This window comes from Citrus clementina, unplaced genomic scaffold (assembly GCF_000493195.1).
Source record: "Citrus clementina cultivar Clemenules unplaced genomic scaffold, Citrus_clementina_v1.0 scaffold_3, whole genome shotgun sequence".
NCBI classification, from domain to species: domain Eukaryota; kingdom Viridiplantae; phylum Streptophyta; class Magnoliopsida; order Sapindales; family Rutaceae; genus Citrus; species Citrus x clementina.
In genome coordinates, this window is record NW_006262339.1 from 30,671,162 (window position 1) to 30,687,710 (window position 16,549).

Here is a 16,549-nt window from a genome sequence, read left to right on the forward strand (position 1 = left end):
AGTGTCATTTCATGGTGCAAGGAATAGTGCTGGGTCACAAGAATATCCAATGATAGTATTGAGGTAGATAAAGCCAAGATAGAGGTAATAGATAAACTGCCACCCCCAACTTCAGTAAAGGGTATTAGGAGTTTTCTGGGTCATGCTGGATTCTACAGAAGATTCATTAAGGATTTTTCCAAAGTAGCCAAGCCTCTATGTTCATTGCTGGAGCATGACAAACCATTTCACTTTGACAAAGAATGCCTTCAAGCATTTGGCGAATTAAAGAAAATCCTTATCACTGCTCCAGTAGTTATATCTCCATATTGGAATTTACCATTTGAATTGATGTGTGATGATAGTGATCATTCTGTGGGAGTAGTATTAGGGCAAAGAAATGATAAGGTTTTTCATTCCATATACTATGCAAGCAAAACTTTCACTCCAACTCAGATCAATTACACCACTACAGAGAAAGAATTGCTAACAATAGTTTTTACTTTTGACAAATTCAGAGCTTACCTGGTAGGTACTAAAGTAACTGTTTGCACAGACCATGCAACCATCAAATATTTAATTTCAAAGAAGGATGCCAAACCAAGACAAATCAAATGGATCTTATTGCTTCAAGAATTTGATCTGGAAATTAAAGATAGAAAAGGGGCTAAGAATCAAGTGGCAGACCACTTGTCACGGTTGGAAGCAGACACTAGTACATTGACAAGGAAGGGCATCACTAAAACTTTTCCTCATGAACAGCTGTTGGTAATACAGCAAGCACAAATACTGCAGCAGTCAGCATCTCCATGGTATGCAGACTTTGCTAACTATCTAGTAAGTGGGTTACTACCACCTGAGCTGAAGTTTCAAGAGAAAAAAAAAATTTCTTCATGATGTTAGAAGCTACCAGTGGGATGGCCCACATTTATATAAGCTATGCTCATATCAAGTAATAAGAAAATGTGTTGCAGCAGAAGAAATACCTCATATACTGGAATCATGTCATGCTGCAGCATATGGAAGACATTTTGGTGGTCACAGAACAGCTGTCAAAGTTATGCAATCAAGTTATTATTGGCCCACTATTTTTAAAGATGCTTATGAATTTGTTAAATGTTGTGACAGGTGTCAAAGGACAGGGAACATAACTAGCAAACATGAGATGCCATTGACCAACATACTGGAAGTGGAAGTTTTTGAAGTTTGAGGAATAGATTTCATAGGACCTTTTCCCCCATCCTTTGGAAACTTATATATCCTTGTTGCTGTAGATTACTTCCACCCACTTGGAGACATAATCTACAACATTACCTACCAATGATGCTAAACTGTGGTGACCTTTCTTCAAAAAAATGGTTTCTCCAGGTTTGGCACTCCTAGAGCAATAATTAGTGATGAAGGTGCACATTTTTGCAACAAAATCTTTGCTGCAGCAATGATGAAATATGGAGTCCGACACAAGATAGCAACAGTATATCACCCACAAGCCAATGGTCAGGCTGAAGTGTCCAACAGAGAAATTAAAAATATCTTAGAAAAAGTGGTGAACCTAGGGATGGCAATTGTACCCGCAAACCCGCAAACCCGCCCAAACCCACCCGCCAAAACCCGCCCGTTGCGGGTAATTTTATCCGTTGCGGGCGGGTTTAGTATTATAAATTAAAACCCGCATATGGATGCGGGTGGGTTTGGTATTAACCTTATACCCGGTGGATACCCGCATGGATATCCACCAAACCCGCAATAATTTTTTTCAAATATTTTTAATTTAATTTAAATATAAAAATATATAAAGAAAATAATGTAATTAATCAAATTACCAAATAGCAAAAGGCTCAAAGTTGTGTATGTGTGTATATGGCTCATCTCTTATTCTAAAGTCATAACCTAAAGAAAACTAAAGGCATTTCCCTTCGAATTAGTATTTGAAAATATTAATCTTAATTATTATTTTAGGCATTGTGTTAGATGGGTGCTTATGGTGGTGAATAAAATAAATATATTCTCTTTGATCTTGTTTTAAATGATAATATGAAATGTAATTATTATTTTTAGATATTAGTTTGTGTTTTTTAAATAGATTTGTATAATTTATACTTAAATTTGAGAATTTGTATTGAATTGATGTGGAAATTTTAATTTTTTATTTACATTGTTTAAATATAAAATTGAATATGTTATATGGAACTTGAGGTTATTATTATAAATTTATATATTAAATATTTGTGATTTTAAATACGGAAACCCGCAAAAAATCTGCCGGATACCATTGCGGGTTTGGTAATTGTTAAAACCCGCTGCGGGTGGGTTTTTTTAAAAAAATTAAAACCCGCTGCGGGTTGCGGGTGGGTTTGGTAATTTAAATTTTGTGCGGGTTTGGGTTTGGTAATGGCAAACCCGCTGCGGGCGGTGCCCATTGCCATCCCTAGGTGAACCCAACAAGGAATGATTGGTCTTTACATTTGCATGACTCTTTATGGGCCTATAGAACAGCATACAAAACCCCACTCGGCATGTCTCCTTACCGAATTGTTTATGGCAAGGCTTGTCATTTGCCCCTAGAGCTAGAGCATAAAGCACACTGGGTACTGAAGAAACTAAATTGGGACATTCATGCTGCAGCAGAACAAATGAAGCTTCAACTTTGTGAGCTTGATGAATTAAGGCTATTTTCACATGAAAATGCAAGAATTTATAAAGAGAGAACAAAACACTGGCGTGACAAGCATATTCAACACAGGAAGTTCACCCCTGGTCAATTAGTGTTGCTCCACAATACAAGACTAAGATTGTTTCCGGGAAAGCTCAAGTCACGATGGTCTGGCCCGTTTAAGCTGTTAAAATCCTACCCTCATAGAGCTGTTGATCTTTTAGATGAACAAACAGGCCACGAATTCAAGGTTAATGGGCACAAGGTTAAGCATTACATACATCCATATATCTTTAATCATACAAGTAGATATATCATGTGACCATGAACATATCCAAAAACTCATTTGGTGAGTCAAAAACATATCTCGATTCCTAACTCAGGCAAGAGATGTCTCAATTGCAATCGTATGCAAGAGAATTTAAAAATATGTTCATTGTATCCTAGATTTAATTTATTTTAATACTCAAGCATACTAAATCTCATTAGTATGCTAAAATTGCACAATCTCTTTATGTATTCATAATTGTAATATCCCAAAGATATTATACAATTGGTCAACCAGTGAATCAAATAAAAAAAAAATAAATCTTCTTATCACACTCATGCTCATCAATTCAGAATAGTCGCTTTCCTAGTCATGTTTCATAGACCGAATAATGTCAAGGTCATAGATAACATACTAAAGTAGCAGACACCACTATGAGATCTCAAAAACATAGTTGATAGTCATAAGGATACTGGGATTGACTTTTTACACAATGAGAAAGATGAAAGATTCTTTTATTTTCCATTTTGGTTACCAAGCACACGTGGTATGGTGCACGTGTTACAGTAAATCTTCCATTTTAGGACTATGGATCTTAGTCCAGTCACTCTTTTAGAATGAATGCTCTCCTCTAGCGTAAAAAGTAAGATCTCACATCTGACTTCAATCAAGTCTCCATGATGGTGGGGTATATCATAGTCAGTCTATAATAAAAATCGTGTGAGACCTCTTGATTCTAGTCAAGGCGACAAAACTTGTAGAATAACGCTTTTTATTTGGCTCTCAAACAAAAACATTATTTTATTATTCTACTTGTCTCATCTCAGCTTGCTCTTAAAGCAATTGAGGTGACTACTTGTGTAAGAAAACTAGTCTGGACTTGACGACATACTCTTATATATGTGTAATTATGTCTTTCATGGAATAAATTGAAATAAGAGATACTATTACATTTTCAAACAACTTATGCAATGAAAATGTTTATAACAAATAAGTACATCTTAATAATAGTAATTTATAATCTACGCAGCCCCAATGATTTAGCATAAGAGGCAAATACATCCCTTATTACAGCTTTGGTAAGTGGATCAGCTATCATGCTATGTGTAGATATATATTGTATGGCTACTTCTTTCTTTGCCAAAATATCTCTTACAAAATTGTATTTAGTCTCAATGTGTTTCGATTTGGTATAGTATTTAGCATTATTAGAGAAAAAGATAGTAGCTTGATTGTCACAATAGATAGTCACTAGATTATCATTGCTAATATTAATCTCTAAGTCCTCTATAAATCTCTTAAGTCACATAACTTCTTGCACTGCTGCAGAACATGCAATATATTCGGCTTCCATCGTTGATTAAGTCATGCATGTTTGTTTCTTGCTACTCCATGTAATTGTTCCTCTGTTTAGCAAGAATACATATCTTGAAGCCGATTTGTGCTAATCCAGATCACCACCCTAGTCGGCGTCTGAATATCCAACAAGCCGCAAACCACCTCCTTGATAGCATAAACAATAATTTGCAGTGCATTTGAGATATGTTAAAATCCTTTTAACAGCACTCCAATGCTTCTAACTAGGATTAGACTGGTATCTACTTACTAGTCCTATAACATAACTAATATCAAGCCTTGTACACATTATGACACACTTAAGACTTCCAATGGCATTTGCCTAAGGAACTCTAATTATTCTTTCCTTTTCTTGAGGAGTCTTAGGGCACATATCGAGACTAAGAGATTGTCCTTTAGCTATAAGGGTATCCTTGTGCTTACAATCAGCCACATTGAATCTTTCAATGATCTTCTTAATGTAAGACTCTTGTGACAGAGCCATAAATTTTCTTGAACGATCCTTAAAAATTTTGACCCCTAAGATATATGTTGCTTCGCCGATATCTTTCTTGTCAAAATTTGAATGTAACCAATCTTTAATAATTTTGACAAACTCTTTACTATTTGCTACCAATAATATATCGTCCACATACAAAGTAAATATCGCAAAAGCGTCTTTATATCTCTTAATGTACACACAATGGTCTTCCTTAACCATCCTAAAGCTATAAGAAACTACAGCTTGATAGAATTTAAGGTTCTATTACAGGTGGGCATATTTTAACTGAACATATCCAAACCGACCATTTGGATCGGTTTCATTAGTAAAAAAACTAGTTTCGGTTTATTGGATTGCAAACCGATATCACTCAATTTGGATTTCAGCAAACCTATCCAATCCATAAAATTTTAAAAGCTTTAAGACATATGATGTGTCAATTTATTATTGGATTATTAACAGAAGAAATGTACACTTTCATACACAATAGCATACTTCTTATTATAAAAACAAAAACACAAAAACCTAACAGCTGCCTCCACCTCAAGTGCCTCCTATCATTCTCAACTCTTTCAATCTCAATCGCTCATTCTCAAGTCTCATAGTCATAATTTTAAAAATCAAAACATAAGGGTATGTTTTGATTTTATTTTTCTTGCTACAATTTTATTTTATTTTAGTCAAAAGTTAAAATGGATTTTGGTATAATTGATGATAATTTATTTGATTAATTGATTCCATAACTAATTTTTTTTAATCTTCATGAATTATAGAAGTTCTCAACATGGAAGATAATTCCAATGTGAATAATATCATAGAAGATGGAGAAACATTGATGGATGATTTTCTAGAACCTAAAAGTAAGAAATCTAAAATAAGGGGTGGTCATCTTCATGACAATGAAAGGGGTTCAAAAGTTTGGCCTCATTATATCAAAGATTAAGTGAATAGGACATGTAAGTGCAAATATTGTGGGAAGTAGTATAAGTGTGATAGTAAGTTTAATGAGACTTTTAATTTGTGGACTCACTTAAGAGAACAATGTGAAAAATATTGGGCTACTTTAGATGATGTGACTCAAGTTAAACTAGATCGCTTCCGTGATAAGAAAAAAAAGTCTAATATGGCAAGTGGTAGTGGCATTGGGAATATTGTGTATGGTATTGGGTTGGGGCTTGCTGGAAAGTTTGGTCAGGAGGATTGTAGGAAGAATATGGGTATGTATTTTATTCTTAATGAGGGTTCATTTAGGAAGGTAGAGTCTTATGGATTTCATCTTTTGTGCGACAAACATTGTCCTACATTTGGCCCTCCTTCTAGGGGAACACTTGTAAGAGATATAGATCAATTGTATTTAGTTGAGAAGGCAGCATTCAAAAATATTTTTATTGCAAATAAGTATAGAGTTTCTATTACCGCAGACATTTGGACTTCCATACAAAATTTTAATTATATGTTATGACAACCCATTGGGTTGATCATAATTGGAAATTGCATAAGAGAATTTTGAATTTTTTTTCCAAATAACAAGCCACAAAGGGGACTTAATCGGCAACCTTATTGAAAAATGCTTGCTTGATTGGGGTATAGAAAAAGTGATGACTATTATAGTTGATAATGCGAGTGCTAATGATGTTGCTATCAATTATTTGAAAACAAAGTTGAAAAATTAGAAGGGTGATGCAATGATTTTAGATGGAGATTATTTACATTTGTGGTGTTGTGCCCATATTTTTAATATAATTGTGACTGAAGGGCTGAAAGAGATGCATGACTCAATTACTAGCATTCGCAATGCAATTATGTATGTGAGGTCTTCAGGTTTGAGGTTGCATGTTGTAGGTTTTCTAATGCTATTGATGTCAATGTGCAAGTGTACACAATAAGTAATACAATGATGAGTACTCAAGATTGTCTCAATAGGTTGTTATAGGAATTGCTACAGTAATTTTATCAGTGCAATTTTTATTCTAAACAAGAATTAAAATAAATTATTAAACTAATGAAATAATAAAAATAAAAACGCAATAAGAAAAATGCAATAAAGTAAAATACCATAGTAAATACAAGAATGTTACCAAGGGGAATAGAGTACTTGAGCGATTAAACTCACTTAATGGTTATGACTATTTTTCTAATGTTGGCTCGATTGCTATAGCATTTGCTACAGCACTGGGCAGAATCCTTATGTATCCTCAGCTGTCGCAAGTTGAATGTCTTATATCTAAATGCAACTTAACAATGACCAATTGTTATGCTAACATCAGATATAGCATTAAACATTTTAGATTTTAATTACCCTACAAGGTGAATCCCTATATCTAGTTCATCACTAATTTTATATTAAGCATGACCCATTTCAAATCAAGTTAAACCTAACTCAGGAAACCCAATCTAAAACCAAGTATTGCTTTGATATGTTCCACTAAGACAAGCCTTTTTTAGGCTCTTTCTTAACGAGTATCACTAAATGGGTGGTCAACCAAAATAGTAAATTGAAATAAGTATTATCAAAACAACGTGCTATAGCAAACATGCAACAACACATAATATTAGTCAATTAACCATCAAGTTTGTTCATTACTCAACCACAAGTAAATTTAGTTAATAATTTGTGATAAAACAAGAAGTAAAATAGTTTCAGCCATCAAACAATTCATCATAACGAGATAGAAACAAGAGAACAAAAAATAAGAGTGCGATCCGCTTGATGTTCTTCTCAAATTCCTTAGTTACAGCCCCCAATTCTCTCTCTTGATCTTTGTTTTTTCTTGTGTTGTTTATCTATTTTTCTTCTCCAATGACAGCTCCCTTTTCTTTGCGTGTGTGCTCTTTTTATAGTTTAGAATTAGGGCAACTGGAAGCCTAGGGCATTCAGCTTCTAATTTAGGAAACTCCAAACCGCAAACTTCAAAGTATCTCGCGCGAAATCTTCTCTGTCAATGCTCTATAATTGCTATAGCAACGATGCTACAACAACAGTGCTACAGCAATGGCTTCAGCATCTGCACTATTCCAGACTTGTTTCAATTCTTCTCTAATTAAGTTCTTTCCTTATCTTTACAAGTCTATTGCAGCCGCATTCCTTACTTGAAATTTAAACTTCTGGTCACCTACAATTATGCATATGATTTAAGCACACAATTTATTCTGAATCAAACAAAACTTATTAAAAGTAAACTAAGATGGATGTTTATGCAAAACATTACTAAAATGCAATAAAAACATATCATTTACTGTCTAAGTAATCATGATTTAAGTCTCAAAGTGCCATGATAACTCTCATTTCATAGAGTTATCATTATAAATTTAAATCATGTGTTGAGAGAGAGAAAATTGAATATAAAGGAATTCTACCTACACTATGTTGTCCAGAGCTATACACTTTCAAAAAGCTTTTGAAAGTTTGGAAGAAGAGGAATATAATGGACCATATATGAGTTTTTTCAATGAGAGGAAAGTAGAACAGATCAGGCTACCCATAATAGAAGATTGGAAAAGTGCTAAAATATTTATTGAGTTTTTGAATTTTTTGAATAATGTTACAGTTGATTTCAGTGCTTCATTATCTGTCACATCTAACTTGTATTTTCATCATCTTTGCACCATTCAAACCTAGTTGCATTTATTTATTGAAAAAGAGGAGGTGCTTCTTAGTAAAAGGGTAGAAAAAATGAAGATAAAGTGTGAGAAGTATTGGGGTTCTGTGGACACTACATATCAGTTGTTGATCATTGTTGTGGTACTTGATCCAAGGCAAAAATCTGTTATTTCATTTGAATTTTTATTTTTTATGATAAAATCAATTGTGATAATTATTTACTCCAATTTATTTCTTGTCTAAGGTACAAATTGGATTATGTGTCATTTTGCTTTAAAAAATTGCATAATCTTGAGAAAGCGAAAGAAATTACATCAAACATTAAGAAGCTACTTTTAAAGGTGTATTCTTAAACTTTCAAATTAGATTCAATTATAACAATAGTTACTTTATTTTTTTCTGTAAATGTATTCATATTTACTTAAATTTATTTTCATAGCTATATAAAACCTACTGTCTTGTGGAATCTACTTCTGGTGATGGTAGCCAATCTACTAATGATGTTTTCGCAATTGATGTGGGTTTAAGAAGGAAAAGTGGCAAGGTCTATGCATTTATTAATACAAAGACTCAATATAAGCAGTTAAAAGTGCAGAAAGATTCCATTTATTTGAAAAATGAGGTTGAAAGGTATTTGTTCTACCATAGCGAGGATGAAACTGATGATTGGTTTGATGTTTTGGGTTGGTGGATTGCAAATAGTGCAAGGTTTGGGACTGTCACAAATTGCAAAGGATGTGTTAGAAATTCATGTATCTACTGTGGCTTCTGAATTTGCTTTTAGTGCTGGAGGTCGTGTAGTCTATGCATTTCGAAGTTCATTAACCCCTACAATGGTAGAGGCTTTGATATATAGTCAACAATGGCTTAAAGCAACTTGTATGGATGAAAATTATATTAGGAAGTTTGATGTAGAAGTATCATCATCATACTTTAGTGATTTGGAATTATGTACATCTGTGGAGCAAGGTACCTATGCTTTACATATAATATAATTATATTATTTTCTAAGTTAAGCAATCTAACTAATCATTTTTTGTCATTTTATGCAGATTTTGACAAATCAAAAGTAATTGGGCCATAAGTTTTGACGGACAAGATGCACGATATTTTGATTGTCAAATGTTGTTCAAGTTTATTTTAATTTTGTGAGTTTGTTTTGAATGAACAAGTTGAGAACTTCTTTATTAGGATGTATTCTGTTATAAACTTGTATGGATGTATCTTTGAATTGTTATGTAAATACGAATAATATAAAAGAGATATCAATTTGGATTATGACACAAAAAAAATAACAAATAATTTAGGTACAACAATATAAAAGAGGTGAGCTTTTAGCTAATAAGCTCAAACCAAGAAAAAAACCAATCCAGATGGTTTGGTTTAAAAAAAATTTAGGTCGATATCAGTTTGGATAGGTTTGATAATTTGTCTCAAACTGATCCAAACCAAATTTGCCTACCTCTCAGTTCCATTATCTAGAGAAATGCAATATGTACATCCATCTGATGTAATTCAAGGTCTAGATGTACAATGATGACCAAAATTAACTGTATAGAAGCAAACCTTACCATAGGAGAAAAGGTTTCTTTATAGTCTATTCCCTTCTCTTAGGTATAGCCTTTAGCGACTAATCTTACTTTGTATCTCTTGATTGTCCCATCCACTTTACATTTTATTTGGAGAACCCATTTGTTTCCGATAGTTTTACGATTAGGCAGAAATTCAAGTAAGTCCCAAACTTGATTAACTTTCATAGATTCTATCTCTTCTTCAATTGCTTTCATCTATAAATCCCTAGTAGACGATGTGAGAGCTTCATTAAAAGTATTTGGCTCTTCACTATCGTGTGAAGTAATCATAAAACTTCTCCCTCAATCTCAAAATAACGACAAGGAATTGGCTTACGACTACTCTTTCGAGTCAATTTCCTAATTGGAATCGAAGTGTCCAGTGTTTCACTCCTACTCAGAGTAACAATCTCTAGAGGATTCGCACTAATGCCAATATCGACATTAGAAGTGATAACCCCATTTAGATCTTCTAATTCATAAAATTGAAAATCATTATCCACTTTTTCAATGCTAGAAAATTCATTTTCTAAAAAACTGATATCTGTTGCAACTTTTCCTTGTATTATTAGTATCAATCTGCAAGTGTATACAACAAGTAATATAATGATAAATATTGAAGATCGTCTCCACATGGATTGATGTTATTAGAATTGCTACAACAAACCTTAACAGTGCAGCTTGTATTCTAAATTAAGACAAAATAATTAATGAGACTAAACAACTAATTAAACTATAAAATGTAATAACTAAAAAGGCAATAAATAAAATTCTCATGTCAAACACGAGAAGAAAGCCAATGAGAATTGAGTAGTTGAGTGATTAAACTCTCTTAATGGTTTTGACTGTTTCTTCTAATCTTTGGCTCAGTTGCTACAACATTTGTTGCAACACTGGGCAAAATTATATTGTATCCTCAGCTGTCGCATGTTAGATGTCTTATATCCTTATGCAACCTAACAGTAACCAATTGTTATGCCAACATAAGATATAACATTACACATTTAGGTTCTATTTACCCTACAATGTGAATTTCTTTGTCTAATTCATCACTAATTTTGGATTAGGCATGGCCCTTTTGGACTCAAGTAAAACTCAACTCAATAAACCCAATCTAAAACCAAGTATTACTCTGATATGTTACACTAAGATAAGCCCTTTTTGTGGCTCTTTCTTAGCTTGTATCATTAAATGGGTGGTCAGCCAAAATAATGAATATAAATAAATATTATCAAAATAAAATACTACAATAAACATACAGCAACACATTTATACAGTCAATGGACCATCAAGATCGTTTATCACTCAACCACAAATAAATTTAGTTCATAATCCATAAAAGAAACATGAACAATAGAGGTTTATATAAGATTAAGGCAAATTATATGTTGTGAACTATTATATAAGATTAAGGCAAATTAAAAATGATCTATTAAGGTTTTTAATAATTTGGGCTTTAATGTATCTAATCGATTGTGGGCCTTTAATGTACAGAGACTTAAGACTGATTTCTATTTCCATGATGGGTTGGAATAAGAATACATAAGGACAAGATGAAATTTTGTTTATATAAGTAGTTATTGTCCCTAGGTCGCACATATCGTTCTATTCTCTATTGACATCTCATCATTAGAGAGAGTGCAGAGAGAAGTTTAAAGGATTGTCTAGGAGAACCTGTTAATTTGGAAGACAAACTACTAGACTCTAGAGACAAATTATGCATTATGATCTTAGGTACGCTGCCGTATATTCTGTTATTAATTCTTGGTGATAGAACATGCATATTCCTAAATTTAGGTGATGATTTTCACCAAATGATTTATTATTCTTATACTCATTTTTTATTTTTAGTTCCACACACAATTGTAATAGCAAGGTCCCCACGGTTTTTGTACTGCACTCTTTAGTTATCCAAAATAAACTTATACTTGTCTTGAACATGTTCAATTCTCAAGGCATCCAGAGGAGATTTTCCCCTAAGCTTACGAGCACACAGGTTCCTGAAGTATTCTTCAACTGGCACTCTTTTAAACAATGGAGGATTATTTTCAGCGACCAAATTGGACGCAGGGTACATTTCACCATCATATATCACTAAGTAAATTGTGCCAATGGAAAGTCTTCCTTGTACAGAGTTTACAATTACACGATGCTCAATGCTACGGTATGTCCCATTGGTTACAATCTGCATGTAAAAATTATTAAATCACATGAGCAGGCGCATATAAATGCCAAGTTAAGTAATTTACTATAATTATTACCTCCATTGTCTCTCCAATGTCGACAATGAAAGCATTAGGGAGTGGAGCAACAGGAATTAATGAAAGCACACATTAGCTAGCTCATATGAATATCAAGTTAAAATAACTTATCATAATAATTACCTCCAACACGACTCCAATGTTGACAACGAAAGCATTTGGGAAAGGTGTAACAGGAATCCACTTTCCATCCTTCTTGATCTGGAGACCTTCTACTTCATTGATTTCTAGCAGAATGGTAAGAGCAGAGTCATCAGAATGAGGTGTGAGGCCCACAATCTTCTCCGGCTGAGGACATGGAGGGTAATAGTTCATCCCTATTGATTGGAAACCGTTTTCAAAGTATTCTCTCAATTCTTCAACTTTGATATTTAAAACTTTTCCCATTTTCGATACCAGGTTCATGGCCAGAGATTTTTAACTCCACTGAATAAATTCCAAGATTTCCTACAAGAAAAAAGAAGACGCAATTAGAAGGTTTAGTATATGATTGTGGTGGATTGTTAAATAAGTTATTATTTAGCAGTATTCTTTCGAAATCATAAGTGGTTGTCAAATTTTACTAGATATAACTGACTTGGGATCTTTCTCTGAACATAATACATTTGCAATCATCAAATAACTGACTAGAGAGAGAGAGAGAGAGAGAGAAATTTGAGGGGGAAAGAGGGAGCTTATGAAACAAGTGGGGTTTCCTCAGATGAACTGGAAGAGTTGTCATGAAGAAAATGTTATTCCAATCAAGCTTTTGTTCCTCGGATACAACAAATGCTTGTCCAAATCCTTCCACATCTCCTGGAGACTGCCAATTTTTTTTTTCCATGCTTAGATTGAAGAATTCTGGAATCTCTTTCTTTACGTTCTCTAGAAATGCAGAGCTCACTCCATGATTTACCAGCTGAAACAATTCAGAAACAGAAAAACAGCTAAGACATTAATAATCTATCATAAATTTGCTTGATAAATTTATTTTGGTCAAGGTATTTTGCTGAGACAGAGTACAACTTATCGGACTAATTCAGGCAAAATTTACTGAGTGAGATGAATAAAAGTATTTGTTAGATTTTAATAAACTAATAGCATCGCATTTGCATTATACTCCATCATAAATTTGCTTATAGTTCTTCTCAAACTACCGTAAGCCTACACATCTGAAAGATATTAAAGACAATTTAATTTTAAATGCAGGATTTTCGTCTCAGCTATAAAAGAAAGCAAGTTAGATGGATACATAATCGAACAAGGTCAGTTACATCCCTCAATTCTCAGACAAAAAAAAAAAAAAGAGTGCTTAAACAGGCTTGGTTAAGACTACCTACACTCAAATTTTGTTACAGCTTTCTTATTGCTAACTTACAGAGCAAGAAAGCATTGATACAGAGTAGGCCAAATTTGTGGCCTACTTGACCTATAAGAATGAAACACAATCTAATCTGAATTTGACCGACTGTGCTCTTCGATTGAGAGTATACAGATTTCTTAATTCTTGACGCCAGACTACTATTAACAAACCAAGCATGTCCAAATGAAAAAGTACAAACTTGGGTGCCTCACGGCAGGTGTAGCTTAGCTGGTTGTGAACGTAATTCGCAATTTGCAGATATCTGCGCTCGAGTAACAATATGGGACAAAGGGTGGTATTTAGTAGATGAGGTCTCATTCCATGCAAATCCTTTAAAAGCAAAATAATAATAACTTGGCAAAGGAGTAAAAATTCTATTTCAAGAAAGAGAGATACTGGTCTGATATAAGCACCACTATATATCATCGGAAGATTCCAGGCATAAGATTATTACATGGTCTATTCAGTATCTCAAATGATAGAGCTATTAGAAACACATCGACCCTAGCATAGCAGGTTATACCACAGTCTTCATAGAACGTATTTCTTATTTTCAGTTCCACACACAATCTTAATAGCAAGGTCCTTCAGAGTTTTTGTACCAAACTCTTTAGTTATCCGAAATAAACTTATACTAGCCTTGACTATGTTGAATTCTCAGGGAATCCAGCTGAGATTTTCCCCTAAGCTCACGAGCATACCGGCTCCTAAAGTATTCTTCAATTCTCACTCTTCTAAACAAAGGAGGAGTTTTTTCAGAGATCAAACTGGAGGCAGGATATACTTCACCATCATATCTCAGTGAGTAAGCTGTGGCAATGGAAAGTCTTTCCTGTACAGAGTTTACAACTGCGCGATGCTCAATGCTAGGGTATGTCCCATTGGTTATAATCTGCCATGCAAAAATTATTAAAGCACATAAGCAAGCGCATAAAAATGCCAGGTTAAGGTAATTTATAATAATTATTACCTCCAATGTGTCTCCAATGTTGACAATGAAAGCATCCGGGAGTGGGGTAACAGGAATCCACTTTCCATCCTTCTTTATCTGGAGACCCTCCACTTCATTAAGTTGTCGCAGAATGGTAAGTGCAGCTGCATCAGAATGCGGCGACAGGCCCATAACCTTCTCGGGCTGAGGACATGGAGGGTAATAATTCATCCTCATTGCTTGCACTCCATTTTCAAAGAATTCTCTCATTTCTTCATCTTTGATATTTAACACTTCTCCCATTTTCGATATTAGGTTCTCGGCTAGGGTTTTTAATTCCATTGAGTAAACTTCCAAGGTCTCTCTACAGGAAAAGAAGATGCACTATCCTTTATTTGTTTGCAAATCAAAATGACATTGACGTAGAAACAGAGAGAGAGAGAGAGAGAGAGAGAGCCTGAGGGAAGGAGGGAGCTTAGGAAATAAGTGTGGCTTCCTCAGATGAACTGGAAGAGTCATCATGGAGAAAAGGTCAGCCCAATCAAGCTTTTGTTCCTCGGATACAACAAAGGCTTGTCCAAATCCTTCTACATCTCCTGGATGCTGCCAATATTTTTTCTTTTCTTCCATGCTTAGATTGAAGAATCCCTGAACCTCTTTCTTCAATTTCTCTAGAAATGCCGAGCTCACTCCATGGTTTACCAGCTGAAATGATGCAGGAATGAACAGCATCTAAGATTTAATACTCATGCCACTAAGTTCACAGTGGTCCAGGTGTTTTACTGAGACAGATTGCAACTTATTTGACTGATTTAGAGAAGATTTACCGTCAAAGATGGCTGAAAGCATTTGTTGCATTTCAACCTAGAACATTGCTGTTGCATGAACCACCAATCTTAATTTGCTTATATATCTTCCCAATGATTAGTTTCTACAAGTGTTTTTCACTCATTGTTTTGCAGAAAGTTCAATATTCTTGAATAACAATAATAAGCATGAAGTTCTTCTAGTTTGGTTCACAAATTGAATTTGCAAAACCATGTAACAGCAAATAATCTCCAGGAATCTTATAAAATTAGTATATCTTTTATCACATTTTGACAGAAGCATATTTCTCATTAGCTACCAAAAGTTATTGAGACAGAGTAGGTGAAATTTGTCAAGAGAATCTTTTCATACTTACTGCCCAGTTACTTTTAGGAATGAGAAAATCACAAATTAATCCTAGCCCAATCCATCTCTGGTGGAAAGGTAAAGCAATAAAGAAAGTCAAAAACAAATAAATCAATGGAATCTGGGTTTCAAAAATAAATGATGGGTGTTTTCTTCTCATATCTCCTCATAATTTGTACAAACAAACACAGAGACAACTTCCTTCACATCTCACAAGCTGCTGCAGTCCTAAAAGTACTGAAAACAGCGAAAGAACAAGATGGGAAAAACTGAAAACTCATGATATGCTAACATCAATGGAGACTGGATTTCTAAAATAAATACTGTGATTGAGAGTTTTGCGAGGATTTTTTTTTTATTCTTAATCACAGACAAGCATGTTCTAGTTAAAAAAATTTTCAAACTTTGCTAAATCATTTTACCTGGAAAAAACCCCATTCTTTGCAAGCGAAGTCGAGCTTGGCTAACTCAGAATCCATTGATTCTTCAGAAAGCAAGCTCTGCATGTCAATAACTGGTATTTGTGAAATCAAAGTATCATCAGAATTGATTGGTGAATCTTGATCCGGACGTATGTATCTGGGTGGGACAACTAACATAGGATTCTTGACCAACTCTTGAACACAAGGAACAAGCAGAGAACCTCCAATCTTGGCCATCTTTTGTTCCAAAAATCCTCTCAAGATTGCTACAGCTTTTGTATTGGTTATAGGAGAAGAGTGCAGGGTGCAGACTGCAGACAATCGCAAGAGTTAAAAAGAATTATTTTCTAACAAATCAGCACCCTCCGCCTAACCATTCATCATATATTTTTATGCAAATGGCTGATCTGGATTACTTCAAGGGGACCATTCAAAATGATAGTAAAATATGGGCACGAGAAAGAAAGACAATTATTGATAATCAGAAGCAACAAATTAGCTAGTCAATTAA

General features: G+C 34.1%; 3 protein-coding genes across 3 annotated transcripts; 1 reads left to right on the forward strand and 2 right to left on the reverse strand.

Moving 5' to 3' along the window:
- The first annotated feature begins 2,495 nt into the window (after positions 1-2,495).
- LOC112099850 lies at positions 2,496-2,954 on the forward strand. Its single transcript, XM_024187348.1, has one exon. The coding sequence runs from the start codon at positions 2,496-2,498 to the stop codon at positions 2,952-2,954; it is 459 nt and encodes a 152-aa protein (XP_024043116.1).
- A 7,242-nt stretch (positions 2,955-10,196) lies between these two features.
- LOC112099851 (protein SRG1-like) lies at positions 10,197-12,720 on the reverse strand. The gene is made up of 3 exons (XM_024187349.1): positions 12,294-12,720; positions 11,838-12,094; positions 10,197-10,488 (listed from the first exon to the last, which is right to left on the reverse strand). Exons 1-3 carry the CDS (start codon positions 12,573-12,575, stop codon positions 10,197-10,199), a joined length of 831 nt encoding a protein of 276 aa, XP_024043117.1. The 5' UTR covers positions 12,576-12,720.
- A 1,193-nt stretch (positions 12,721-13,913) lies between these two features.
- LOC18047490 (protein SRG1) lies at positions 13,914-16,419 on the reverse strand. Its single transcript, XM_006442272.2, has 4 exons — positions 16,039-16,419; positions 14,901-15,148; positions 14,483-14,807; positions 13,914-14,404 (listed from the first exon to the last, which is right to left on the reverse strand). The coding sequence occupies exons 1-4, from the start codon at positions 16,273-16,275 to the stop codon at positions 14,147-14,149; spliced, it is 1,068 nt and encodes a 355-aa protein (XP_006442335.1). The 5' UTR covers positions 16,276-16,419; the 3' UTR covers positions 13,914-14,146.
- Positions 16,420-16,549: the final 130 nt, after the last annotated feature.

What these genes read in the sequence shown, in the direction of transcription:
- LOC112099850 (XM_024187348.1), top strand. Translation starts at nt 2,496, where the DNA reads ATGTCTCCTTACCGAATTGTTTATGGCAAGGCTTGTCATTTGCCCCTA.
- LOC112099851 (XM_024187349.1), bottom strand. Translation starts at nt 12,575, where the DNA reads ATGAACCTGGTATCGAAAATGGGAAAAGTTTTAAATATCAAAGTTGAA. An exon ending in ACATTGGAGTCGTGTTGGAG is followed by an intron (nt 12,095 to 12,293) that starts GTAATTATTATG and finishes TTTTACATGCAG; the next exon opens with ATTGTAACCAATGGGACATA. An exon ending in ATTGAACATGTTCAAGACAA is followed by an intron (nt 10,489 to 11,837) that starts GTATAAGTTTAT and finishes ATACACTTGCAG; the next exon opens with ATTGATACTAATAATACAAG.
- LOC18047490 (XM_006442272.2), bottom strand. Translation starts at nt 16,275, where the DNA reads ATGGCCAAGATTGGAGGTTCTCTGCTTGTTCCTTGTGTTCAAGAGTTG. An exon ending in AAGAATGGGGTTTTTTCCAG is followed by an intron (nt 15,149 to 16,038) that starts GTAAAATGATTT and finishes GCATCATTTCAG; the next exon opens with CTGGTAAACCATGGAGTGAG. An exon ending in ACATTGGAGACACATTGGAG is followed by an intron (nt 14,405 to 14,482) that starts GTAATAATTATT and finishes TTTGCATGGCAG; the next exon opens with ATTATAACCAATGGGACATA.